General features: G+C 40.7%; 2 protein-coding genes across 7 annotated transcripts; one reads left to right on the forward strand and one right to left on the reverse strand.

Moving 5' to 3' along the window:
* Window positions 1-912: 912 nt before the first annotated feature.
* On the reverse strand, window positions 913-18,998 carry cdk11b (cyclin dependent kinase 11B). 6 transcript variants are annotated; one of them, XM_030055078.1, is made up of 20 exons: window positions 18,902-18,998; window positions 16,910-17,040; window positions 15,745-15,884; window positions 14,343-14,470; window positions 14,062-14,203; window positions 13,576-13,715; window positions 13,072-13,197; window positions 12,769-12,867; window positions 10,958-11,083; window positions 10,767-10,841; window positions 8,690-8,910; window positions 8,148-8,238; window positions 7,935-8,056; window positions 7,741-7,846; window positions 7,346-7,467; window positions 6,287-6,394; window positions 5,786-5,902; window positions 5,066-5,214; window positions 2,212-2,401; window positions 913-1,706 (listed from the first exon to the last, which is right to left on the reverse strand). In XM_030055078.1, the coding sequence occupies exons 2-20, from the start codon at window positions 17,018-17,020 to the stop codon at window positions 1,614-1,616; spliced, it is 2,406 nt and encodes an 801-aa protein (XP_029910938.1). In that variant the 5' UTR covers window positions 17,021-17,040; window positions 18,902-18,998; the 3' UTR covers window positions 913-1,613. The 6 variants fall into 6 exon arrangements, with proteins under 6 accessions (XP_029910938.1, XP_029910936.1, XP_029910937.1 ...); XM_030055076.1 differs by having other exon boundaries at window positions 14,017-14,203; XM_030055077.1 differs by having other exon boundaries at window positions 14,062-14,206.
* Window positions 18,999-22,117: 3,119 nt separating this feature from the next.
* smim1 (small integral membrane protein 1) lies at window positions 22,118-23,602 on the forward strand. Its single transcript, XM_030055082.1, has 3 exons — window positions 22,118-22,189; window positions 22,696-22,869; window positions 23,307-23,602. The coding sequence occupies exons 2-3, from the start codon at window positions 22,775-22,777 to the stop codon at window positions 23,428-23,430; spliced, it is 219 nt and encodes a 72-aa protein (XP_029910942.1). The 5' UTR covers window positions 22,118-22,189; window positions 22,696-22,774; the 3' UTR covers window positions 23,431-23,602.
* Window positions 23,603-26,811: the final 3,209 nt, after the last annotated feature.

The raw sequence follows: 26,811 nt of genomic DNA on the forward strand, positions 1-26,811 counted from the left end.
CGTCAAGATTAACCCTAGACTTGAAGGGGTGTTTGAGAAAGGAGGATAGTTTGATTCCATCATAATTTAACCGAAGAGTTAGAGATTGTTGAAGAATTTCACTCATCTCTGTTATCTCCGTACCACGTGCAGAGGAACTGAAGACTATTACACAATTCAGCATTGGACCAGTGACAGTAAATCTTCCCATATGGGTCCCTGGGAAAAATGTTACCCAGTGATGGTCCATGGCCCTAATGGCTTTCTGTTTGGGCGTCTGTGACATGAACAAGTTCGAGAAACCTTTGCTCTAATGCAGGCCGTTTCAGTGATTTACACACTGACCAAACTGAGCGACTAAGGCCAGAATAAGCAATGTTGTCTACAGTCCTTGTTGGAACTGTTTGGACCTTTATCCACATATGGAACACCTCAGACGTCGAGCTTACTTTACTAGCCTCGCAGTGAGGCCAACACTCTGCCTCCGGAGACTGAGCAGTCAGTTCCACTACCAGCTCTCTTTCCAAGCTTATTCAACACATCAGGTGTAATAATCCACAGAAGGGCTTAGGAGGGGGGAGGAGGGGAGAGAGGAGGGAAGTGGGAGGAGGGGGGGCATAGATAAAACTGATTAATGCACATTTCCATTTTACACTGCTCCTAAAGAGTCCCGAGACGAGAGAACTTTTCTGTGCCCCGTTCCAGTGAAAGCAGCGAGCTGTCTATGCAGGCATGAAACTATACTGTTTGTTTTTTTGTCGGCTAAAAATCAAAGAATTTATTGGTTTAATTCTGAAGTTGCGGAACCACTTTAACAACAAAGACAGAGCAAAGTCTGGGCCTCTTTTCCCTGAAAGAACAAAGTACTGAGACAAAGTGTGCAGTGCAAAGAATGACATCACTTTTGGACAGCTACTGCCGAGCTGGGTTCAAGGCCGGATTTTTTTTTTTTTTTTTTTTAAGGCTTGACTTCCCTTCATTTTTTTTCCTCTGGCAGTGTGTGGCTGTGTTTGCATAGCTTGGACAGAGTTTATAAATACGGTGAAAATGGCAGACAAAATAAAGTTTCAAACTTTATTTCTAGCAAAAACTTTGTCCCCTGTCAGCAGGTAAGCTGACAGCGCTTAAGTAAATATTCATACATTATGCTGGATGGAAAACGCAGCCAATGCTACATCATTATACAGTAGCCCCAGCAGTCAGGAAATACCAACCATTTATAAAATCTGGTCCTCTCTCATGTAGTAGAAAAAGGAAAATTTAACACAAAAAAAAAAAACCATGAGAACAAAACTACAAACAGACAGGAGGACCTACGGTTGCTCTTCTCATTTAAGAGCTAAAATTTCTGCACTTGTGAAATGGCTTCAAAATAATACCGGTACAGTTGAGAAACAGCCATGTAACACAGGGCGTAAAACAAAATGAAAAATCTGTCAATTCAAACACCGTCAAGCCACCAAACCTTGTGTGACAGTCTTGACCATTTGGTAGCAGTTGTAATTTTACCCAGCGATGTCGCGGGACAGTCTTACAACAAGTCCAGTTCTGAGAGAGCGACAAATCCCATGATTCTTTGCTCTCTTGCTTTCAGTTAACCAGTTTTGTGTCCTTCAGTTTGCTCCAGTTCCGCCTCAGAATTTGAGGCTGAATCCTGGACCGACTGCTGAAGCTCCCTGGTTGCTGGTTGTCAGGTGGAAGCCGGTGTCCTTTAGGTCATCATCGCCCTAGATAGACAATGACAAAATGTTAACTTAAGTCGATTAGAAAACCACTTTCACAAAGACAAGGCTTAAGTATTGGGTCACTATATTAAAAATGCAAATATCTTGGGTTTCAGTGGAGAGTGTTAGAGTCCTGTTCTCTAAATGCTGTTTGAGGAATTCCTATCTTCAAAAGAATAAAACAATAAATAAATAGTTGCAGTTTAATGGAAAACTCGAGCATAGGAATAGTCAAATTTAAAAATATTGAAAACCAGCACAAACTATTGTCAGCCTCCATCTAAAACTATCAGTAGGGGCTTGCAAAAAGCTGCATTGGTCATTCAGAGTGGGGAGATACACTGCTGAAAACATCAGGACCTAAAGGGTGTTCATCATGGAAAACACAAGGAGGAAGTAACCGGACACAAAGCAGAAGCCTGTAGGTCTGTAATCTATTTAACACAGACAGCATTCGGAAAGCCTGGTAGCTGTATGTAATGGAGAAAATGGAGCCTAATGTCCTTACCAGCTGACTGTAGCCCAGGCCTCCCTCGGGGGGACGAGGACTGGTGCCTCTCTTCACCCTCTGCTGCTCGCTCTTGGCTGGCCAGGTGGGGAACATGGATGGATCGATGGGCAACGGCGTTTCACGGAAGTATTCGTGCTTTAGCGCCTCGTCCGATATGATCCTCTTACTGGGGCAGTAGGTGAGGAACCTGGGGAAACGGCCGAAGACGTAATTTGTGAGGAAACAGAAAAGAACTTGAACGCACAGATTCAACAAAGAGGTGCACGCATATCAAACAGCAGGCGGCTCTTGGGAATCTCCAAGTGAGTGTCAGTTACAATTCCATGCTGTAAAATACAACGGGGGACAATCAATTTGAAGCAGTTTCTATTAAAAACAGCCAACTAGAGAGCTTGTGCAAGAGACACACTGAATATAGATATTTTGTCAGACTTTTACTAATCAATCAGCTACTTATGGATGGGAAACAAGCCATTTTAAGTTTAGTGTTAATTGGAAAGGATGCAAATTTTACCACACCAAGTGCCATGTGTCGCAACTTGTTTGGGCCAGGGAAAGAAAATGTTTTGAATGTGTGGATACTAGACGCACTTTTTATATCAATGTGATCCAACTAACCCATATCGAGACACAATCTGGATACAAAACATGCCTGGTATGAAGGGTCAGGGGGTTTACACAAGCAATCCTAATTGTATATGACAGGATCAACAGAGCATAGTGGAGTGCACCTCAATTGTGATAATTGGCTTACTGACCTCGTCTGATTTGAAACCTCCATGTCCATGAAGGCAACGAGTGAACACAGTGTGACCTTGTAATTGGTCCTTGTTAGGTAAAGCAGGTAGAGGAAGCCCTGGCAAACTTTACTAAGTGTGGTTATGCCATTACATTGGTTTGCACTGGGGTATTTCATTCAAAATCAGATATTGGCCACTCAATGTCGCTCACCTCCTAAATATGGTGGTTATGATGTAGTTTGTGATCATGGCTGCTAAAACCGATTGCAGTTATATGAAACATCCTTTATAAGACCTGTGACTAAATTTTAATTTCTTTGCACATTACTCATTTGACTATGCAATGTTTTGGAAATCATTTTGTCCATTTCAAGCCCTAATGTGAGTTTTGCCTTCTATGGATAGTACTAACATGATAGGTGAGGTGGGTTGGGTCACCCTACAACAGGAGACTAGGGAAAAACTGAAAAGGCCCTATAAGTGGGCCAAAGGAAATGGACAAAAATCAGATATCCTGATATTGTTGATGGAATCCTTTGATTTTGCTATTGTAACAATATTGTAGGGATGAGCACTGGTGCTTTCAAAATATTTGCACAATGTTTTTCTAATAAACAATCAATAGTAATGTGGATGAGATGACCAAGTAGGTAAATGTTAAAAAAAGAAGAGCTAGGACAGTCTAATAAGTGAAGAAAATTGCACCCCTGTAACGTCTACAGCCTTTAAAACCGAGAAAAACAACACTTCTGCCATACCACAATATTATGACAGCCAAAATCCCAGATGATGTATCACGAAAATGATACAATATCAAAATATTGCCCAGCCCTAAGGTGCAATCCTGTTATTCCAATGCCAACTGCTGAAAGGAGTAAATGAAGTGGCTTGAGAAATCGCTTGCATGTCCTAGGCTCTCCACAGGTTGAGCACTGAAGGCCTTGACCTTCAAACATTCTCTTGGACACAGCAGTGTGATATTCCAAACAGCTGTGATATTTGTCAAATTACACGTCTTGAATTCTACTATGCTGCACTGATTGGACGGTTGAACGCAGCATTTCTCTAAGCACTGACCTCCTGCGGTCTGAACCGGTCCCAGGGTCAACGCCTCACTGTGTCTTATGATTGCTGTAAAGTTTCACAGAGCTGGACAGGCACCACAGCTCCAGTGAGGCGCGATCCCTTGGGCAGCACAGCGGACACTGTTACCACCCACTGCAGCTGTGCGGTAACTCAGCAGTATGGTTTTGTCATTCACAGGTGGAGGCAAAAACTCTGTGGGTGGGTAAAGATCTGAGAGAGGAGGGCTGTGAAGTGGCTGCTCGGCTTGGCTCCTCACAGCCGCAAAACAATGCTCGCCTTAGGAATGCGCGAGAAAAAATTATGGAGCCATTACTCGTTGTGTGTGAAAATGATTTTCCATATTAAATGTGTTTTCTCAAAACTCTCCCTGTAGTTTGGAGCATCACCATGGTGAGTATGTCTGTGAAACTGAACACAGGGATGGAACGGAGCTGCTACTGAGGCACTTTGATGAATTACCAGTCCGCTACCGTTGTCATGTTTTAAGTCCGCTTGCCAGAAATGCACTGACTGAATCAAAAGACCTGGAAAGCAGAACAGCATTTGACAGGGCAGCAGTGTGTTCATCCAAGTATGACAATTTCCACTGAAGGAGTCATGTTCATTGTTAGTGGTATTAGTGGCTGATATTCACCTTTCAGTGACATCAAGATTAGCGTAAACAGATTTTAACACAGTGACTTCATGGTTAATCCCAAAATATATCAAATCATGTTGACTAATATGTTACCACAAGAATAAATCATTCTTGGCAGATGTACTGAGTCCTGGTAATTTTTTCCTCCAAATATTTAAACAAGGACCTAACAATTCTGTATTGGTCATGCCTTCATAGCTATAGTGGTCTGTAAAGTGTCCACACACGCTCAGACACTGCGATGCATCTGCATGGTCACATGCAAACACAGATTTGGTAAAATGTCAAAGTAAGGCTGGTTGTGTTAGTTGAGCAAATATGCAGTGCAGAGTGTGAAGTCTAATGCTGCGTCTTGTGTGTGGAGTCAGTCAGTCTCCAAGAGTCTTACTTGTTCATGAGGTCAAAGCCTTGGTCTGAGAGCAGCGCTCCAAAGCGTTTTCGCAGGTTGTTGTAGGGATACTCTGTGAAAGTCATCTTCTTCACAGCAGGGAGTTCGCTGTAGCCGGGCCAAATCTTCTCACTTGGAGACCCCAAATCCTGGAGTCAACACACAGAAGTCGACAGACATATAGAACTGTTAAGTGGAGAGAGATGGGTATGAGATTTTCCCACTTTGGCTGATGTATTTCATCAGCTGGAGACAAGAGGCATTACAGAGATCCAAAATATATTTCAATACTTGAATTCATCATTGTTATGTAACTGGCTGCTGGTAAAGACAGCCATGTTTGGCTATGGGAGCATGTGCGTGAGAAATGTCTCATGGTCATTCCCATCCCAGTATATCCCAAAGAAGAATCCTGGTTCAGAGAACTTTTTCTAAACTGGAAATAGTAAACACTGAATGAGTGCCATCACACTACACATGGCTGGCATGCTTTAAGCTACAGTGAATATTAGAATCAGGCAACGTTAGTGAGATAATGAGTTTCAAACTAACAGCACCAGCTGGACTAACTTTGACCAACTCTTCCACCCTGTGGCGCAATACAGAACTGCATTCAGACATACTCTGGCACACCAGGATTTATGGGCTATAAACAGAAGGGTTTTACCCTTTTACTGCAAGAAATTACTTCATTTTATAGGGGCAGATGAGGGCATTTACCTTAAAAATCTTGTTAATTTGGTCAATTTCAGATTTTCCAGGGAAAAGAGGTTTCTGGGTGAGGAGCTCGCCAAATATGCAGCCCACTGACCACATGTCCACAGCTGTGGAGTACTCCTGCGGAGAGAAGAACAAACACCGTGGTCACTCCCCAGAAAAATAAAGTACACAGTCTGCCTGGCATGTTTCTAGCTTCAAGTCTGTCTTGTATCTGAATGTGGATGTGTGTTGACTGAGTGCTGGGCCTGTGCCATCTAGCTGTGGAGCCAATATAAAACTAAAACAGTGTTTCAGATTTAGTTTAGAAGTGTTAAAGAACAAATGCTGCATAGATTTCTCTTGAAAATGTATTTTTGTTTAGCAATGTCTCAGATGCAGATGTTCTAACCAGCTCTATGAAGGTACATCACCAAGAATTTTTTGTTTTGTGTCTGCATCCTATGATATGTGATGTAATGTGTGCTGTGAAACTGTACGTTGAGTTGTGAGCTGGACTCCCACCTTGGCTCCCAGTAGCAGCTCTGGAGAACGGTACCACAGGGTCACCACTACAGGCGTGTAAGGCTTCAGAGGAGAACCATATTCACGGGCCAAACCAAAGTCGCCAATCTGTGGTATGACAAGAAAGAAAGGAGCATGCTTTTCAAATTTGGCCTACAGAAAGACTTTACACTCTGCAAAACTTTTTGGGGGGCAAATAAACACTGCTTTGACCTGAAAACTTTCTAAGAGTGTTCACTACATGATGCCATGACCTTCCAGGTGACCATGTTCTTAGCACTGGCACAGTGTTATTTTCAGCTTGTGTAAAATTCACACTCACTGAGATAAATCCCTCAAGTTTCCACATATTAAGTTTGTCTTACATTTTACCCAAAAATCATGATCCACATGACTTAAAGTAACCATGTGCTCTGTTTGTGCAACTGTGCTGTTTGGCTGCTTGTATGCAAGAGAAGGGAAAGTTGTGCGTCAGCTAAATGTTCAACACAGAAATCACTTTTTGGAGGTTCTGTTGCCCTTGTTTAAACCAATAACAAATGGATTTTTGAGAGTAAATAACATTTTCTTTACATTTAATTTTTTATCATATCTTTATTGTATCATAGTATTAAGTAAGAATCAAAACTATGTTTCCAGTCTTGATCTTTTGATTACCCTAGCATGTCATGTGATTACCATGTGCCTTAATCAACACACATTGCAGTCTGGTCTACTGAGGCCACCTCCAGTGGAGATGCAAAAATTTCTAAATTTATCTTTTTGCACAGATATCATCCATCAAAAATGGGGAATCTAGAAAGAAGCCCTTGCTCTTTCATTGTGAAGGACACACCAGGGTCCCCTGGGTCAAGTTCACTAAAGGAAAGATTTTAACTGATGATGGGTTAACGCCAAATTATCAACACAGTATGTGGGGAGAAGGCAGTGAGAGCAAAACCTGTGATAACGATTCTAGAGTCATTCCTAATGAATTCCAGTTGAATTCAACTATTTCTCATTTTCTATTTCTCTCATGAGACCCTGGACACCACTTTAAGAGCCACAGTCCGAACATACCTTGAGGATTCCCTTGTGGCTAAGCAGCAGATTGGACGTCTTCAGGTCGCGGTGAAGGATCCAGTTATCGTGGAGATGGCGGACACCTCTCAGCAGCTGAATCATCAGAGTCTTTACTTCGCCTATGCAGGATGAAATTGTAACAGAGGAAAAACAGAAATTGTGCATGTTGTGGGGCACAGAGGACACACATTCACTGCCAAGGCCAGGCTATCCTGTTGAATGAGGCATATAAACCCACTGTGGCAGCATTACTGCTACAGAAAAATCTTAGCTTGGGAAAATGAAGACAAATTGCTCAGTAATTTCTTTCTAGTAGAAACAGGAGGCGTTTTTCCCAAATTACTTATTATACAGAGAGAAATGGACCAAAGCCAAACATCATATTGCATTACCTGGCAAGAAGGGCTGCTTCATGGTCTCCATCAAACTCTTCAGGTCATGTTCTACATAGTTCATCACAATATAAATCTTGTCCATATTGCTTCCAACAACAATTTCCTAAGACAGTGAAAAGGGAAAAGAATTAGATTCCTCTAACGTGCTTTAGCGGGACACAATTTCCAGCAGAGTTCTTTAGTTCTCTCACCCTGACTGTGACAATGTTCGGGTGCTGAGCTTTCAGAATTGTATTGATTTCTCTTAGAGAGGTGATAGGGAAGCCCTCCTTCTCCTTCTCCATCTTCAGCCTTTTCAAGGCCACAATCTCATCTGTAATACCAAGTCAAGAGTTAGGCCTTCAAAATTATAAAGGTCTCAGAAGCAAACAATGAAAGGATGTGCTGTATATTTTCTTTAGTACCTGTCTTTTTGTCCTTGGCTCTGTACACCACACCGTAGGTACCCTCCTCTATCCGGTTTAGACACTGAAATTCCTCTACACTTCGACAACCCTGAAAAAAAAATATGCAGCCGTTTGACTCAAGTGTTGTGGGTACCTGCAGCTTTAAATATATGACAATAGTCAAAGTATTTAACATGTTTGACTATTGGACACAGTTACTAGCACAACTCAAAACTGACCCACCTCTTTAACTATTTTCTAGCCAATTACATTTTTAGAATAAAGAAAGCTATTTTGAGTGGTTACTTGGAGCAGTGCAGAAACCTGCCATCAAATGCCACTACTCGGTTTACTGGCACAGTAAACACAGAAGTTTTACACCACATTAAGTGAAAATAAGTGGACATGTATGAATAAAGCATAATATCACTAAAGTATGAGTTACAGTATTTTGCCAAACATACCAGTGATACATGCATGCGACACATGCAATGAATACAAATTACAGAGATATTGGAGTTTTAAAAAAAATTGAATGTACACCAAATGTTGGTACTAACCTGCAGAGCAGGGAGATATTTGGGCAGCTCCTTCTTCAACTCCACAGGTGAGATGGGCGGGGAGTCAGGGATGTAGTTCTCTTCAGGAGTGGGAGAGCGAGAATGAGTCTGAGAATGAGGCGTAGGGTCGGCATCGCCTGCCTCCTCCTCCTCCTCCTCTTCCTCGTCCTCCATATCTTCACCACTCTCCTCAGTGTCGTGGTCGAAACGTGACTCTGGCACTGAGAGGCAGAGGTTGCTGTTTGTTAAGCATCGCTAACAAGGTTACGCTGATGTATTTGGCTGGTAGACGAAAGTTATTAAAAACACCCTGTGATTCTGAGGTACACAACTGACGATGTGTCCCGGGGGTAAAGCCCTATAGCAGCCGTCTCTCAAGACTCCCCATGGAATCAGAAGTGGTGCAAACACTAGGGATTGTAACATCTAGTCCTTTCATCAAATCTTGCATGTATCAATAACACACCAGTAATTCCATGAAACATTCTGATCAGATTCAACACAAGAATGCATAAATATCTTTCAATTATTTCAATGAAGAGTTAAGTGTCCTGTGGTCTACATGCTGCTTTTTCAGCTGGACAAAATGTCATTCTAGGCAATGAACTCAATTTTTGGGGAAAAAAAAAGGTCATATTTAAAGATAATGAATAAACACTAAAGATCAGTTATAGGCAACTTTATTCCAAAAATACTTGGATCAGCCCTCTTAAAATCCATTACCTGATGATGACACTGACTAGAAATAACAGTCATAACCATAAAAACATTTATCATTTTAAGTGACAACTAATTAAGTCTTTTTATCCCTGTCTTTCCCTCTCAGCTTCCATTCACACAAACCATACATCTCTCTCTCTCTCTCTGTCTCTCTCTCACTCACTCTCACACACACACACACACAGGATCATCCTAAGAAGCATTCCGCCAAGACTCTTGGCAATGCATTTTATCAACATTCATTTTCATGAGGTGAGGTATGAATAAAAGCTCCAGATGTTCAGAAGAAACAGCCAAACTTTTTCTGATCCCAATACAATTCTTCACCCTGCTCTTCCAGCTAAAATAACCTCCAAATGAAAACAAGTAACTTCAATATTAAAATCATCAGTCACATTCTCACTAATACATGTCAGAGAGACCAAGAATCAACAGCAGTATGACAGATTTTAAAATCATAGAAGTAATTGATTTTGATGTACATTCCACGTAAAACATGTCAAGAAAACATCCAGCTAGTAATGTAAACAAATGTGTGAGCAAAATGGTCTATTAACACTGAATTGTTGCGATAATTGTGACAATCAGAGCTACCGGTATTTAATCAATTTTTCTTGAGTTCAAGGCCTGGAGATTACACTGGTCCTGTATGTGTACATTGACCAGTCGCATTTCCAGCAAGTTAAGGCTACATCAAATGCTACTGGGAATGTAAATCATGTAATAATTTACACATTCAATTGTATCAGAACAGCTAGGAAAATACTAGGGATGCAGTGATACCAATTCTGATGTCAGTGGTGATTCAGATGTAATTCACTGATAATGGACTGATGTTCCTGATCAAAATACCAATATATGATAGATGCACACACACAATGCCACCTCTAGCATTTCTATAATATTTCTGTAGTTAATCTACCCATACTGTCTCCACAACAGACTGTTAGCCTGGCTGTAGCTAGTGAACACAGGGCTTTTCTTCTTCTTCAGCAGTGCCTTCTCAGATGCACTGTGCTGATTACAGTATAGTGCCGTAGTGGTGTGTGTAGGTATTGTAGTGAAATTAGAAAATAATATTAATTCTATTGTGAGCCAAATCTACTTAATAGTTGATGATAATGCACAAGGAGCTGCCACAGCAATTTGCAATCCTACACTTGTAATTTAAATTTAATGCATTTTTGTATCATTTGCTCTCATAATTGGATGGTTTATGACAGCTTCATGTAACCTTGTACATAACACTAACGACAACAGCAGTAATGATGATGATGATAACAATAATAACAACAATAATGGCAGTAAAAGATAACAATAGTAATAATTTTGATAAAATTGTCAGCGTAATGCCCACCTGTGGGGATGTGATTTCCATTTTCCCTCTCTTCTTCAAACTCTTCCTCCGACTGCTCATCTTCACTTACATCCTCTAAAACACAGAAAGCCAATGTGTGTCTACATGTATAGTTGTAACATAGTTATACTCTAACTGAAAAGCCACGGTGACATGAATCATAGTGGTACAGCAGTTTCAAACAGTTCTACCTGCGCTCTGCTCAGACCTTCCCGAGCCTGAGCCGGACTCCTCCTCCTCCTCTTCTTCTTCCTCTCCCTCACTTTGGCTGCTGGACTCCTCTTCCTCCTCCTCCCCTTCCGAGCCTGATCCTGAGGCTGGACAAGAGAGTTTTGCCCAAAGAAAGGAATTCTTTAAAAGCAATCCAAAAGATATGCAACAGCAATACAAATGTCCAAACTACTGTTAAAGCAGATCACAAGTCTAGTATGATGTAACTTGACAGATTATAGACTAAACTGAAAATCCAAAGCCTTTCCAGTCAGTGTTAGCACCCTTCCTGCCATTGTTATGATACATCTATATCTGACTTAGGTTCAATGCTACTATCATCACATATGAGCCAAATGGAGTACTTCTTGGAAACAGTGAATTTGAGGACCATGATACCAGTGAGTTTGAATGTTTGGCCCATTTACTCCAATTTCCCCATTGTCCACTGCAACAAACCATTTTGCAAATCCTGTGGGCATACTAAAGATTGCATAACATATAATCGGAATCCCTCAACTTTTAATTCCAAAATTTGAATTTTTGGCTGAGATGCCCATGCCTTGTGAAGCTGGTGAATTCTCATCCTGTGAGACGCGGGTTTCATCAGTAAAGAAATGAGGGTGACTTCTGAGAGCCCTTATGTTAGTTGGGATTAAGACAAATGGTTCATTATCATAACTTGTTGGAACCACAGGGAAAGTAAGATTATGTCTTAGACAAGAATTAAAAGTGGGTTTTAAGATACGGAGGGCACTTGACGTTTTTGGCTAAAAGATAAATTTGCAAACTTTTACTATACGTGTTGTATATCCAGTTCTAACAGGCTGGTACGATAGCATCTTCTCCTGAGTCTCCATTCCCTGACTATCAAAGGAAATGTGTTCCTTCTCAAAAAACTTTCACTGTGGAAGGACAGTACATTGCTATCTCCATTCATTTCTGCCCATGCTCTTTAGAGCCGTCTGTATGTCTATAGAAGTTGAGTGTCCAGTACTAGGAGGTGTTCATCATTTTTGTTTGGCGTGGCGTACAGTTTAAACATAACTACGACTCAACTTATGATTGCCACAAATCATTGCTTGCATCATCCTGGGAGTTCCACAGGGTGGCGATAAAGCATTGCACAAACAACACTGCAGAGTGGTTTTTGAAATTCCCTCCACTCCATTGCTTATTCCGTGCTCCAGCTTTAACCAGCAGGTAAATGACCGTGACTGACAAAAAACTATAATCCGTTTGTTAAGATAATGAGACGATTGTGTGGAAAAAGGAAGCTCAGCAGACGAAATATGCAAACAAAAAAGTAGAAAATGAGCCACTTGGAGGCTGAGTTAAGCCCCCTACTTGTTCAGCTACAGAAACTGGTACCCGAAGACAGTCTTCTACTTTGAGGGACAGGAGATTAAGATCCTCGCTCATGGACTCAACAGACCTTATTTCACAGCAGTCATTTTGACATGAAATGACATTAATTAAGATTCTCTTCCAACATGGAAAGGAACCTAATTGGTGTCATTAGTGACACCTGTGTTTACCTGCTATTTCATGTCAAACAGCTGCTGTGAAAAGGGTCAATATACCACTCTAATATTTTCCACTACATCTGATAATTGGCCTATGACTGCTTGATAGCTGGTCAGTGATAGTTTCAAATTGGCTTTTGCTAAAAGCTGTACATATAGTCATATGTTCAAAAGACAGTTTTAGTTAATTTCACTGTGCCACTCATGGTGTTTGTATGTACTGTCTACTGGTTGGGTTGTGTGTAAGTTGTAATACCATCCATTACCCATAGAGGACTCTGCTGTACTGGTCTTCCTTTCACTGTCACTGATGTCTTGGAGGTCTGCAAGCAGGTCCTTGTCCTCAGGCTTCTCTTCCTTTGATGCTGAAAAGACACATTAGTTAATATAAGAAACTGGGTCTTTTCAAAAGCACATAATAATGGGGTACAGCAAAGAAAATAAATATAAATGTCAGTTAAGTAAATGGGGATTATTTAAACATAAAGCAAGTTAAAATTTCAACCCAAAAGTGAGTGGTACAAAATGTTTGTTGACGATCACCACGTGTGATGTCATGGTAAACTAACTTGCAGTTTTTCGTGGTTCACTGTGGTCTGATCTGTCCCGTGGAAGCCGGGCTGGACTGCGGCTGCGGTGACTTTGTTTTGGTTTGTCGTCATACTCGTCTGGTAGCGCTCGATGGTGGGATGGCACTGTTGACAGCAAAGTCTGTTATTAATGTATCAGTGTAGCGGATTTAGCTTCACACACCACAAGCAGATCTAACCACTGGAGGAGAACCAGGATCTGAATGCAATGATTTGATTTCAGGGGGATAATATTCTCTGCAGGCTGTGGTCTGAAAATAGGGTGAATCTCTGGCTTATAAATTAGTCTTCTGCAGTTCTACTGCAGCCTATTTTTGTACTTTAGGTTAATAAGACTTTTTTTTCTTTTACAAAGCGACACCCAAAACATTACATTTATCCACTCAGTTACTGAAACTGATACTGAGAGCTAAAGCATGGTGCCTGTTTTTTATCTGCCTAACATCAGCAGTTTATATTGATTATACTGATTATATTGCTGACCTTCTCGTCGAACGTCTCGCTCTTTGCGTCGCTCCTCAGCTCTCCTCTCCCGCTCCTTCAGCTCCCGCTGTTCCTTCTGTTGCTGTTCACGGATTTTACGGTCCCGTTCCCGCTGGCGCTCTAGCTGCTCCAGCCGATCTCTATAATCCAAAAACACAGGGAACCAGTCAATTGTCCAACTCTGATATGGTCAAATTTTAAGATATTGGATTTCAGTACAAAATATCAAATATCAATATCAGAAGCTTAAAAAATATTGGCCTCAGCCTTAAGGAAACACATACATCAAATCCAGTTATTATACTACCATCAATAATCACATAGAATGACTTTCATGTCAACTTTGCTTTCCCGCTATTCTTACAAGGTCTTTGTGGGCTGAACATAGTTACAGAGTACAATAGTTAATAGATGGTTTAGAAGATTGTGTGTCTGTGTTACTGTATGGTTATGGGTTGTCTGTGTCTCTCTGGAGCTAGAGGCCACCTCTCTCGGCGTGAATGGGCTCTGGCCTGCTCCCTTCTCTTCTGCCTCTCCCAGTCTCGCCGGGCTTTGTCTTCTTCCCACTGTCGCTTCCTGCGGTCACTCTCTCGCTCTTTCTCTTTATCTTTGGCCCGTGCATGTTTCCCTGCTGTAAAGGCAAAAACGTGAGTACTTGCAAAGAAGCAAATACCTGTAGTACACAGCTGTAAAACACAAAATTGTATCTAAGTTGCGTTTAACAAAGCTCTGCAGACAAAAGCATCTATCGGGTAGCAGACCCACACCTCCTTCTGCAGAGTGACTGCGATGGCGCCTTTTATCTTTTCTCTTCTCCTCCTTTCTGTGGTGAGATTTGTCTTTCCTCGCCATTTGCTGAGGAGGCTTGATTGCTAGTGATTCATCTTCCTCTCCCCTGCATAAATGAACAGCAAATATTGTCATCAGTAACAACGATTTGAACAGACACTGATATACACTCCTCCCCCCTTTCTCTCTTTTTGAGGAGAGAACATGACATCAAACTACATGTCAGAGCTCCAGACAAAACAAAATCTTTAGAAGTCACTGGTACCTAGACCCCAAGTATTTAAAATCCAAATAATTTTTTCAGAAACCAAAATGTGTGTAGGATTGCAAATTGCTGTGTCAAACATGAAATGAATGTACTGCCCTTATAAGAAATTACAACAGTAGAAATAAATAACATATAGAAATATGAATAATGATATTGATTTAAAGTAAAGATGTTAGTATGAAAGTCCTATGAAACTAGACGACTGTAGGAATTCGTTGGTACCAAGCATGCCATGCTAGGTTGTCGGCAAGGGGACTAAATACCACTCCAAAGTTAGGCTTAATTTTGGCAAGGGAAAAACTATCCTTTTCAATGGGATGCCTTGACCTCTGACCTCCAGATCTGAATGAAAATGGGTTCTTTGGGCAGCCACGGCTCTCCCCTTTGCAGACATGCCCACCTCATGCTAATTCCATGCAGTTTGGGCCACAAACCCTGCAGTCCACATGTGTTCTTTTGGCCAGACTGGGGCCTAAACAACCTTTGAGTTGCATCAGTTGACTGGAAAGCTGAGACAGTATCATGATAGTATTCAATTGTGAGATAAACATATCATCCCAGCCTAACTAAAAGTAACAATAAGAGAAGGGACGCTCAGCTGAAGTCAGCGGTCTCTATTGAGCGTTCTCTATCTCAGTCATTCCAATTTGTCATTTTCTAACTGATAGGCAAATATTTTTACTGTTACTTGTTGCTTCTGTGCATCCAGGTAGGCTTCTGTCACTATGGACAGAGCAGGACAGTACAGGAGTGCATGGGATAGCGTTTCAAGGCAGGCAGACACAGAAGATGAGGGAGTTCAGCACAGAATTAAAGCCTGTTGCTGTGCATGTCTTTACAATTATTATTAATAGTTGTTGTTTTTTTTGCCTGCTGGGGACGGTCACCATTGGCGACTGTCTCTGGACAAGTAGTCACCAAACAAGTTTGGCGCACTGGTGACCATTTCAGCTGACATGTAGAGCCCTGCATGTTGCACTCTGTTAGAACATGACTTCAGACCTTTTCCAAAATGTTATGATCCAAGTGCAGTGCGATACTGACTCACCTAAAACAGCTACCTGCACACTGAAAACACACATATTCAGTGATATTTCCCATAATCCAACTACCTGTCTTCTGTAGAGTCTTCCCGGGTGTACGGGGAATTCCGAATTGTTATTTCCATCCTTTGATCCCGTAGTTCTCCTTCCTCCGGAGTGTCTCGTTTGGCTTCCCGATCATCCGCCTGTGGAACAGGACACGGTGTGAACTGTCAAAAACAAGAGGTGGAGAGGAGAACATGATTAAAGCTAAAGAAAAATGTTCAGTCAGTCAGTGTAGTCTAGAGGAGGGACAAGTGAAAGCCCCAGACTTCCATACAAGGGTTTGCTTGCACAAAAGGTTTCACAACAGTATACAGAGTAGTGTAAAGCTTATATAGCTAGCAATGTCCCAAGTAAATGTGTAGAAGCACTGAAACAGAAAATCAATAAAAACAAATTTAATTTATCACAGATTACAGCTCAACTGAGACAGGGTTTTGGAAGCTATTACTCCAGTGTTTAACTGAAGTTTCCATTATACATTATCTATGAACTTAACCATTCCTTTAATTAAAAAATAGCAGTATTCAGTGTTTCCCTCAGAACTGTGTTCCTGTCAGGAGAGGAAAGACTCTGACACACCATTTACACCATGGGACACTAGAACTCCATTTAAACTAGGGATGATGATGATGATAATAAAAGCAACATTTTTATTATCAGCAACATTAAAATAGCATGAGTTGCTATTACAATTTGAACATAACTAAAAATTAACTATGCCTACTTTAGACCTAATTTTAGTCTATACTATGTTTCAGCTATTTAGTATACAAATTACCATGCAGTGTTTCCTCTGTATTCATTTAGCAGTGGTGCACCACGACGGCAAGGAATTACCACCACTGCAAGACAAAATGTGAAATTAAAATAAATAATTTAGTCTAACCCGTACAATTATCTAAAACTAAAGTAAGTGTAATCCATATGTTTTAGAGGTAATGACTATATTATGATTTTAAAAAAACATGCTGAGCCCTACTCAACTTAGACCTAAACAGCAACAGATACAGAACATCATCACAGAGGAAACACTGTACCATGATAAGGTTGGATGAAAAGATTCTTAAAGGAATGAAAGTGATAGCTAGAATCAGAGCTAGCAACGAACAATTATATAATCAGTTGTAACACAGTATCAACAATTTATTTGATGCCTTGGGGCTCTTATAGAAGATATGAGATACATTACATTTTTCTGGCGCTGGGGCTCTGTCCTCTCCTCTAATTCTCTTCTGCGTTTTTTCTCTAGTAGAATTTCATCAAGGGTTTTCACTTTCCAGGTCTCCTTTTCGTCCCCCATCAGCGCCCACTCACCACCGGCTGCAACAGAAACACACACACACACACACACACACACACACACACAAAAGCATGCCAGCCTTTATTAAGTATCACATGATTTCAGCTTGATTTCATCATCAAGAATATCATGTAAGAGGGAACTATCATCTACACTGTCTGATAATATGAATGCCTAGTTAGGACAAAACAAGAACATGCATTCCTCTTCAGAATATACTTACACAGACACAATAGGCAGGTTACTTAAAACACGAAGAGGAACACTGATATGTACCTAAGACAGAGAAGGTCTCATCTTTTACCAATATTATTAGGCATGCACAATAATATCTGCATGACATTGGTATCGGCCCATACCGGCTTTAGAAATTAAACATCGACATTGGCCCGAAACAAAGATTTCTGACAGTATGACATGCCAGTAAGTGAAAAGGGTCAAATCTGCCCTTGTTGTGTCTGTTGTCATCATTTTCTCAGGGAGAGCATCATCCAACAATTTGCTTAGTTATTGTGATTTTTTTTTAGGATCTTTTCAATCAATTTTTTGACTCATGGATCAATGTCATGCTACATTGCTGGCAATGGGGCAAAATATTACTCCAAAATTAAGTTTTGGCAAGGGAAAATCTGGCATGTCTTTTTTCAGCGGGGTCCCTTGACCTCTGACCTCTAGATATCTGAATGAAAATGGGTTATCTAGGCAGCCACTGCTCTCCCCTTTGCAAACAGGATTCAATGAGCCACATTTGATTCATGTATAATGTTAGCCCCCAGAGGAGTTATTTCATTGTAGTCAGACATATACTGGCAATAATGGAGAGTTTTGGAGAGCAGAAGGGAAAAAAAGCAAAACAAAAACACGCATTAAATCGTAATGCGGAATCGCGATACTTATAGAATCAAGTACCGTTTTAGTATTGAACTGGGAGATAAGCATATCGTCCCAGCTCTAATGTCTAGCTAATGAAGCCTATTATTGATCAGAACAGACCGATCACTGTCTAAGGCTGCATTAAAATACATGTTAAAATTTTTAAATCAAACGTTTTGCTGCAATCTCTATTTCAACACAACGCTTCAACAATATTTTGGGTGCAGCAACGGTGAAATCTGAGCATTCTTAAGTCAAACAAACAAAAACAGCATAGTAAATGGCACCATCAATTGCAAAACAAAATAAGTGATTATCCCCTCTCACATCGGCAGTAATACACACACAGCAGCACTCGGATTAAGGCTGTTATATATTGTTTTTTGAGAATTCGCTGGTCATTTCGTCATGTACCAAACAGACTAAAGGTTACAGTAAATACGAACCAATAAAACTTCAACAACCTTTAGATTTCATTCAATATATGAGCCTACATTACACACGGCGTGAAACAAATCTGGAAACTGAAGTAAAGTGCCGCTAAGCGGAAGACAGCGGAAGACTGAAATCAAATTTGACGTTAGCAGCGGATCGATGCTATGCTAATGTTGAACTGATCTGCTCAGGCCAGGCGGCGAGACGCACGCTGTGGTCAGTCCTCCTGTTATATTTCACTGAGCTCTGCCTCTCAGCTGGACACGCCGGGTGAAGTGCCAAGTGACAGCATATGACAAGCTGTCAAGCACAACAACGGCCGATGTATTAGCGACTTCCTCGCTGTTGTTGTGGATAAAATGCTGGCTATAGCTAGCTCAATAGCTAGCTAAAACGTTTTGCTTACGCGCCAACTAGCACGAGCGAATGCTGCTAAACAACTTTTGTATAAATTATAAAATACGTTGTAAGAATACCTAAGGAATTTGAATTGTGACTGTTAGTCTTGCTGAGGAAAAATGCGTATTAATTTATGAACACTGACTATCAGACAGTTTTAATGGTTAAACACACCTGAAATATGCTGCTCCGCGGTATTATGGAACACCGGAAGTCTGACCCAGAACGCACCAGTTTCACTCACTTCCGGTGTCAAACAATTGCTTCCTGCAGGAGATACGCGCAAACATGGAAATAATAGAATGCTATTTATTTATTAAATCTTTATTTCAAGTAATGACCAAAGAAGATAACAACATTGCTTACAACTAGATTAGTATTAGTATAGTATTGCAAAAGAGAGGGATACCGCAAAACGAAACAAACTTAACAAAATTTTGGTACTAAAAAATGAATAAACAAGCAAACAAAAAAACAAACTTGAGTGTATGACAATAAACTCACTTACAGACATTGAAAATATTGCAGATATTAATTGTTTTTATGATACTTTAGTACTGACCATTGACAGTAACCCTGAAAAAGTCTGATTAGTCATTTCACAGGGCGGGGATCCAAAGTAATTTTTTTGGACAATTCTGTGTTTCAGATTCATAATACAAAACAGACAATCGGTGTTAATCATTTAAGAATCTGACAATTATTACATTGCAAATGAGTAACATCAAAAACGTAGGCTACAAGAAAAAATGTCAAGGAGTTGTAGGAGAAACAAAAGAGCTCAGTGTTACATGAATTAAACAAAACCAGCCCCTCATTTATACTGATGATTTTGCTGAAAGTAGAAAAAATAGCAGCCAACTACAGGGTCGTACTGCACAGAAGCTTTTATCATGTGCCCTCCTACTTCTAATTAGTAATTCTAATTAAATCTGCCAATTTTAATAACAACTTCTTCATACCTACATAAATTATCTTGAGTGTCCATTAAGTCACATACAAACACAATGCCTTTGTCAGCCCATGCCTTCAGAAAGAATTTGTTCCTGTGCTCTGGTCATTCCATTTAACACAGGTGTGAGGTGAAACATCATGTTTAAAAGCCTCTGTAGCTTCTTTGTAGAAATCTGCTAATTGAAGGGAGAGTTTGCTATAATTGAAATGGCAAGATAATAAAAAACCTAGACTGACACATTTCTCAAAAATTTGCTTGGGTCAGTATAACCTGGGAGCATCCTGTTCACACAGATAATAGCTAATCAAAGAAATTTTAAAGATAGTGGTCAAATCAAGCAGACTAAATCCACCATCTGCTTATTTTCTTATAGGCTAGAGGTTTTCCTTTTCACCAACTCTGTTTTATTCTTCCAGATAAACTTGAGTAGGAGTCAGTCAGTGGATGTACTTTTTTGTGTGTGTCAACATATGAAGATGAGGTGGGGTATAGTATTGAAATACTCCCAGCTTTCTCGAGCAGAACAACCACCTTAAATGGTAAGATCCCTTTGTGTCATGTCCTCTGCTTCTACACAGCAGGGGCCTCCCTCTCTCTCTCTCTCTCTCTCTCTCTCTCTCTCTCTCTCTCTCTCTCTCTCTCTCCCTCTCTCTCTCTCTCCCTCTCTCTCCCTCTCTCTCTCTGTGTATGTGTTTGTGTTTGATTACATACAGGTGTGGGATCAGGTGTGCAGGAGTTGGGTGGGAGCTGCTGATCATCATCTACTCAGCTATAGAAATCAGGCCTACCTCCATCACGCTGCCAGATCGGCTCACCCCCTCTGCAAAAAACTTTAAGTATCATTACAATAAATTCCTTTCTCGCACCTGTTCCCTGTCTCAGTGTTCTGTGTTCTGCAATTGGGTTCAAATTCAGTGCTCATGCCAAACACTTTGAGGCTAGCAATGAAAGATTTTTAGCTTTTTTCAACTCTGATTATATATCATAGTGCGTAAAAGTGGCCAATGCTCTGCTGACTCAATAACTACAGAGCTCCAAACCTCCTCTGGCATCAACATCAACACAGAAACTGAGTGCCGGGAGCTTCATGGCTGAGCTGCCATATGCAAGCCTTACATCACCAAGCACAACGCCAAGTGTCAGATGAAGTGGGGTAAAGCACGCCACCACTGGACTCTGTAGCGGTGAAAATGTGTTCTGTGGAGCGACCAATCACGCTTCTCAATGTGGCGGTCTGATGGACAAGTCTGGGTTTGGTGAACACCAGGAGAACTTTCCCTGCAAGCTCCATAAAGGCATGGCTGGCTGAGTTTGGTGTGGAAGAACTTGACTGGCCCGCACAGAGCCCTGACCTCAACCCCATCCAACACCTTTGGGATCAACTAGAACAGAGACTGAGAGCCAGGTCCTCTCATCCAACACCAGAGTCTGACCCCACAAATGCTTTTCTGGATGAATGGATAAAATTTCCACAGACACACTCCAAAATCTGGTAGAAAGCCTTCCCAGAAGAGTGGAAGCTGTTGTAGCTGCAAAGGGGGACCAACTCCATATTAATGTCTATGGATTTAGAATGGGAGGTCAGAAAAGCTCCTGCAGGTGGACCAATACTTTTGTCCATATCGTGTACATCCAATAAAATTTTAAATGGGTGAATTATCATTATGTCAAATAAGGACAAGAATTTCTCACATGATAAAGTTTCATTATGTTGACCAATTTGGCAATGTGATGACAGCATGTTAAAGATATGTCATTTTTAGATGTATGTAATGTTGATGTAAGATGTGCCATAACCCTCACCAGGTTTTCAGCAACTTGGTTACCCATGAGGGGGCAGCAGTGCGGAAGAGAAAAACTTCATGGGCTGCAAGCCACCAGCTGCCACTGGCATTTACAGCCTCAAGGCAGCAATCATGGAGACAGTGCTTACCACAGCTGCTTGGTCTCCTGGACTTTTTGTCTCCCGCTGGCCTCTTTGATCTGACCTCTAAACTCTTGGAAAAATTTCAGAGGTCCAGACCCAATCATATTTTTATGCAGAAAAGGAAAAACTGACAATAAATCACAAAAGTACTTGTAAATTGTTAAATTAGTTCAGTTCATTTTATCTGAAAAGTTGAGATGTGGAGCAATTGTGCTTGAGAATAAACACCAATAAAAGAGACTGTGTCACTCTGACTCTTGTGGCCTTGGAGAGATGTGATTTCACTGGATGCACAGAACTGGCTGTCTACTATCTGCACAGGATCTGTTGAAACCGGAAACTAACTTTGCACCGAGAGCTTAAATTGCCCTTTATCACCAAGAAAGAGTCATATAAGGAAGTTTCCTTGAAGAGCAGGAATACAACCGACCGGTGGATTTATGACATGCTGACCTCCGTGAACCTCCGGACTATGTCCCTTCATAATGGGCAAGAGGCATGGCTCTCAGCCACACTTTGTCTTTAAACCGCTGGAGAACACAACACTCTTGGCAGGTCGTTTGGTTCCAGACTGATACTGGTGAGCACATATTCATTAGAGTATAATGATATAAACTAAACATTGCTTTTTGACTAAGTGGCATTCCATAAATCACTGCTATATTAACTTGATTATTCTCGAATCGATTAACTAAAGCAAACACAAGTGATACTGAAACATTCATTTGCATAATTTTTTTTAATGTCGTCTGTATCGAGAGAAGAAAAAGTAAAACCCCTTAAACTGCACTGTGATGCATTACCAACAGATTATATGCCAATTAGAGGCTAGGTTAACTTTTCTTACAAACTAATCATTTGACAAATATCAGACAATTACATTCGTCATTGTCAACTACATAGTTACCTCCTAAACTATTTAACCTCATACATTTTTGTACATTTTCCATTATGTCATGCTTTGATTAAATTTAAGCAAGTTCTAATCCATGAGCACCACTTGAAGTTATGTGTGACCTGATATTTTGCAGTACATTTACAAATATCGAAATTGAAATATATCATATTGCACAACCACACCCCCAGCCTGCAGGCCTACACCAGAAGGAGTGAGTGAAAGGTGATTACTGAAGACAAACTCTGTTAAGAAAGGAGGGAATTCCAAATGGAATCCAACGGTGACGGCAGGGTGCAGTATGATCGTTGGAATGAGGACAACATCAACATGGATGTGGCTGCATCACAATCTGGTACTATGGGGTAAGAGAAAACAAATGAAACTAAAAGATTTCTGTCTTTTTCTCAGGCTATGACTTCATCCTCTTGAGGTTATTAAGAGCTGTCTATAGAGGTGTAGGCAGATATATGAGCTATAGAAATTGAATTGAATTCTATATGCTACTTCAGGGGCTTTCCATCCTGTCAAGGATAAAATGCTTGGGGAAACACGGAATACTTTCCAGTCTTGGAATGGTTTGGTATGAAAACTGTCAAATTTCAGTGAAAATATCAGTATCAGTCATCAAAAACCTAGATCTGTACAAAAAAAGGGCATTTGCAGATCTTATAGTCAGTTTTCAACACTAGCAGTCTATACTGACAGATGTTCTAGCAAAGTGAAACTGAGACATTAATGTTATTGGTCTGTTATAAAGATGTTTTGCCTGACTCGATTTCCCCTGTTTTTGCATTCAAAGGCTCTACAACAGAGTGTGCACCGGCAACACTGGAATAGTGGTGAAGGTGGCAGGAGCTTTGGCTGCACTGGTGTCCATTTACATCATAGGATACGTCACTGGATACTACGTCCATAGGTGTTGACTGTGGAGCCCAGCTAAGACGGAAAAAGCTTGCATCTGGACATTTTGAATGAGCCAAAATCAAAAGGTAGCTTGTCATAACATTCACCACAAAGAGCCATGAATGTAACACCTGAAGAGAACATCATTTTAGAAGTCAGGTGGGCAATTTACGTCTTATGAGAAATTGTTAAGTTATTGCAAGGACCGCAAGATCTACTGTTCAGCATTGTTTAGTCAGACTATTTCAACAATTTTGATACAAGACTATAGCATAATTATGTTTGTAAGAGCTTGTAAATAATGTCCCTGTACTCTGTACTCACCACATAAATGGAATCATTCAATTACACTGAATCATTTAACAATTCTACGTCTGCGTGTACTCTGTGTTTAATCTCTGTTGTTACAATAAAGCTTGACTATTGCAATGTCAAAGAGCAAAGGTACCAAAAGTAATTAAACCAGTATTTCTCAACCTGAGGTCTGGGGACCCCCAGGGTTCCTTGATGGAGTTCCAAGGGGGCCCTAGATAAATAGGGATTCTTTTAATTTCACTATTATTTCATTGACTAGAAATTAGTTCAAGAGAGAGAAGAAGAGAAGATTGACTATTCGGTTAATAAGTTTCACTCTTCACTGTTAATCTGCCAATATATAGACAGTTCTGGAACAACTAACTGTTATCAGATGGGGATCCCTGAGACTACATCTTATCAAATAGGCATGATGTTGGTCTATTTAGGGGTCCTTGACACTAAACAGGTTGAGAATCAGTGACTTAAAGTATCCTAACAACCACAGGTGCCCTTGAAGACCAGGGACAGTACTTAAAAGAAGTAATTATTATTACCATTAATATGCTTGTAGATCATGAAAAATCTATAAAGCCTTTTCTTGGAGAAGGCCATGACATTAAACACCTATCTATGTTGCAACACTCGCATGAAAACGTAGGTGGGGTATGTGTTTTTAAGTCCTTGGACTAATTAACACCAAGAGCCTTTTTTATTTTCAATCCAACACAAGTGCCTGAGCTTAAGCATTTTTATGATATGATAGCACATTTGAGATCACGTTTCTTTTCTTTCTTTCCAGTGACTAGCTTAGACTGTAGATTAATACACATACTGTAATTTATACTTGCAATCTGTATTACGTTTGGATGATGTGATGCACTCAAAAATGCAACAGCAAAAACAATACTCATTTATTGAATCAATCTCCATCGTAGACAATCTTAATGGTGGCCACATCTTGCTCCTCTGCGGGATTTGAGCTAATCAGTTTATCATTTGATGTAGAGAAGAGAGTGGAGTTCACTTCCAGGACCCATTCTGTGATCCTCTGATCCGTGTAGTACTCATTGTCCTCGTCAAAGCAAAGTGGGGTCCTGCCAGTCTTTGGGCGACCTTTATCTTCAGAGCACTGAGATTCTGTTTCAATAGCTGAGTCATCAGAGCAGAAATCTCTTTGTTGCCTTGCTCCGCAGAGACTGGCGTCATGTTTAAACCTGACTGGCATCATCACACCGCTGTCATTGGCACTGGGATCACTGGAGACATTCTTCGTTTGCCTTAGTGTAGGGTCCAATGGAGCTGGAGTCAATGTCACAGCTGGCTGGGAATCAAAAGTCCTTTTTATAGGTCTGGGACAAGTTTCTGAATTCTGCTGGACTGCTTTATTTCGTGCTGCAAGATTGCTTTTATTGATTTTATTTGACATTTGAAGTCCTTTCCAACAATTGGCAACCACCTCAAGGAAAACTGTATTTTCATCCATCGCTCTAGAAACTGAAAGTTGGGCATTGCTTCCATTTCGTAGAGTTGATCCCTTCATGTGCAGTGGTACAGAAGTGTGTCCTGCCTTCCCAGAGATGATTCTTGATCCACTGATAGGTGGTAAAAGGATGTCGCGGTGGACCACAGCTGTAGCTTGTCTCAGTTTCGTCTGAACCATGTAGCGTCTTGATTGAGTCTGGAGGTGCGCAGGGCTTGCTGGCTTTGCAGCTGATTCAAAGTTTGTGGGTGTTCGTGCAGTCTTGATAGCTGTAGCACTCGGCTTTTCAATCCGTCGGGCATTAATCTCTAAGCACTGACTCTTCCTCTCAGTAATGCTCAATCCCCATCGGCCAAACCTTCTATTCCTGTTTGAGTCTGACAATGCCTGTTTATTCTGAAGTACTCCACGCGTACTTTTCATGGTTTCGACAGCTTTTTAATTGAAAATCTGTATCTTTTGTCCGGCAAACTCATCCATCTCTGATGCACATGAACACACCTGCCTGTCAACTTTCTTTTATACTGTCTTTCTCCTCAAGACGCCTCCCACACACACGAACACACACATACGTGCACATGCATACACACAGACCCGGCGCAGTCACTTGATCTGTAACAGTACCCATACGCTTTCTACTTTACCTGTGAATACCCAAGCTCTTTCACAGTTGACAGAGAGCCATGCTTCCTGGATCACGACCGCCAAATGAAACCTTTGAAAAGTCATGTCAGCATTTACATACTAATGCATTTAATTTATCAAATAAATATGTGCCAGTTTTGCTATGGTCTTTCTGGCTGATGTAATACAGCAGTGACAAAACCTGTATCCACTTTATCACAGCTCCTCCATTTTCGGCTCTCAACAACTGGTATCTGGCTGGTGTTTTCCTGGGAAAAATTCTCTAGCACACAGGAAGTGATGGGTAGCTAGGCAGTCAACATGAACAGCACTAATCACCATGGTTTACAGCAAAATTGAACTTTGGTAGAGTGTTGGGTTGTAGAGTTACCCAGATATGATATGAGTCCACATGTGGTGAAATATCCTCATTAGCTGCTCTGTGCTAACCTGGACTGCTAGTCCTCAACACTGTATTTCTATCTCTCCATTCATTTTTATAGTGCAGCAAAACTGATCCCAAAATGACACTTGGAGCACATGAATGAGCACACACAAATCAGATTATGCCAATATAAAATACAGTATCCTGGATTTGCAGCCTAGAGGAGCATGAAGCAACTAATAAGGATATTTCACCACCCTGTGGACTGTATCACCTCCAGGTAACTATATAACCTAATACTCTACCAAAGTTCAGTTTTTCTTTAATAGACAAAAGAGTACTGGCTACAGAAACTAATAGAAAACAGTAGGAAAAGGACACCATTGCACCAGATCACACTGGTTGCCTGATGAATTGGCAAATTAACTAAATAGGTAACAGTAAATAAACACCACAGTAATGAATGCTTAGTAATACAAATGTAGTTAAAAAAAAAAAAAAAAAAAAAAAGGTACTGAAGAATTCGCATTTTTGGAAATTCACATTTGAGAATAAATAAGAAGCACTGTATGTGTTGTATAAAAAAATGACAAATGAAAACTACCTGTACATCTG

Source organism: Myripristis murdjan, chromosome 7 (genome assembly GCF_902150065.1).
Source record: "Myripristis murdjan chromosome 7, fMyrMur1.1, whole genome shotgun sequence".
Taxonomy (NCBI): Eukaryota; Metazoa; Chordata; class Actinopteri; order Holocentriformes; family Holocentridae; genus Myripristis; species Myripristis murdjan.

What these genes read in the sequence shown, in the direction of transcription:
- cdk11b (XM_030055074.1), bottom strand. Translation starts at nt 17,020, where the DNA reads ATGGGGGACGAAAAGGAGACCTGGAAAGTGAAAACCCTTGATGAAATT. An exon ending in GAAGACTCTACAGAAGACAG is followed by an intron (nt 14,471 to 15,744) that starts GTAGTTGGATTA and finishes TCATTTATGCAG; the next exon opens with GGGAGAGGAAGATGAATCAC. An exon ending in GAAGCAGCCCTTCTTGCCAG is followed by an intron (nt 7,468 to 7,740) that starts GTAATGCAATAT and finishes CATCCTGCATAG; the next exon opens with GCGAAGTAAAGACTCTGATG.
- smim1 (XM_030055082.1), top strand. Translation starts at nt 22,775, where the DNA reads ATGGAATCCAACGGTGACGGCAGGGTGCAGTATGATCGTTGGAATGAG. An exon ending in TCACAATCTGGTACTATGGG is followed by an intron (nt 22,870 to 23,306) that starts GTAAGAGAAAAC and finishes TTGCATTCAAAG; the next exon opens with GCTCTACAACAGAGTGTGCA.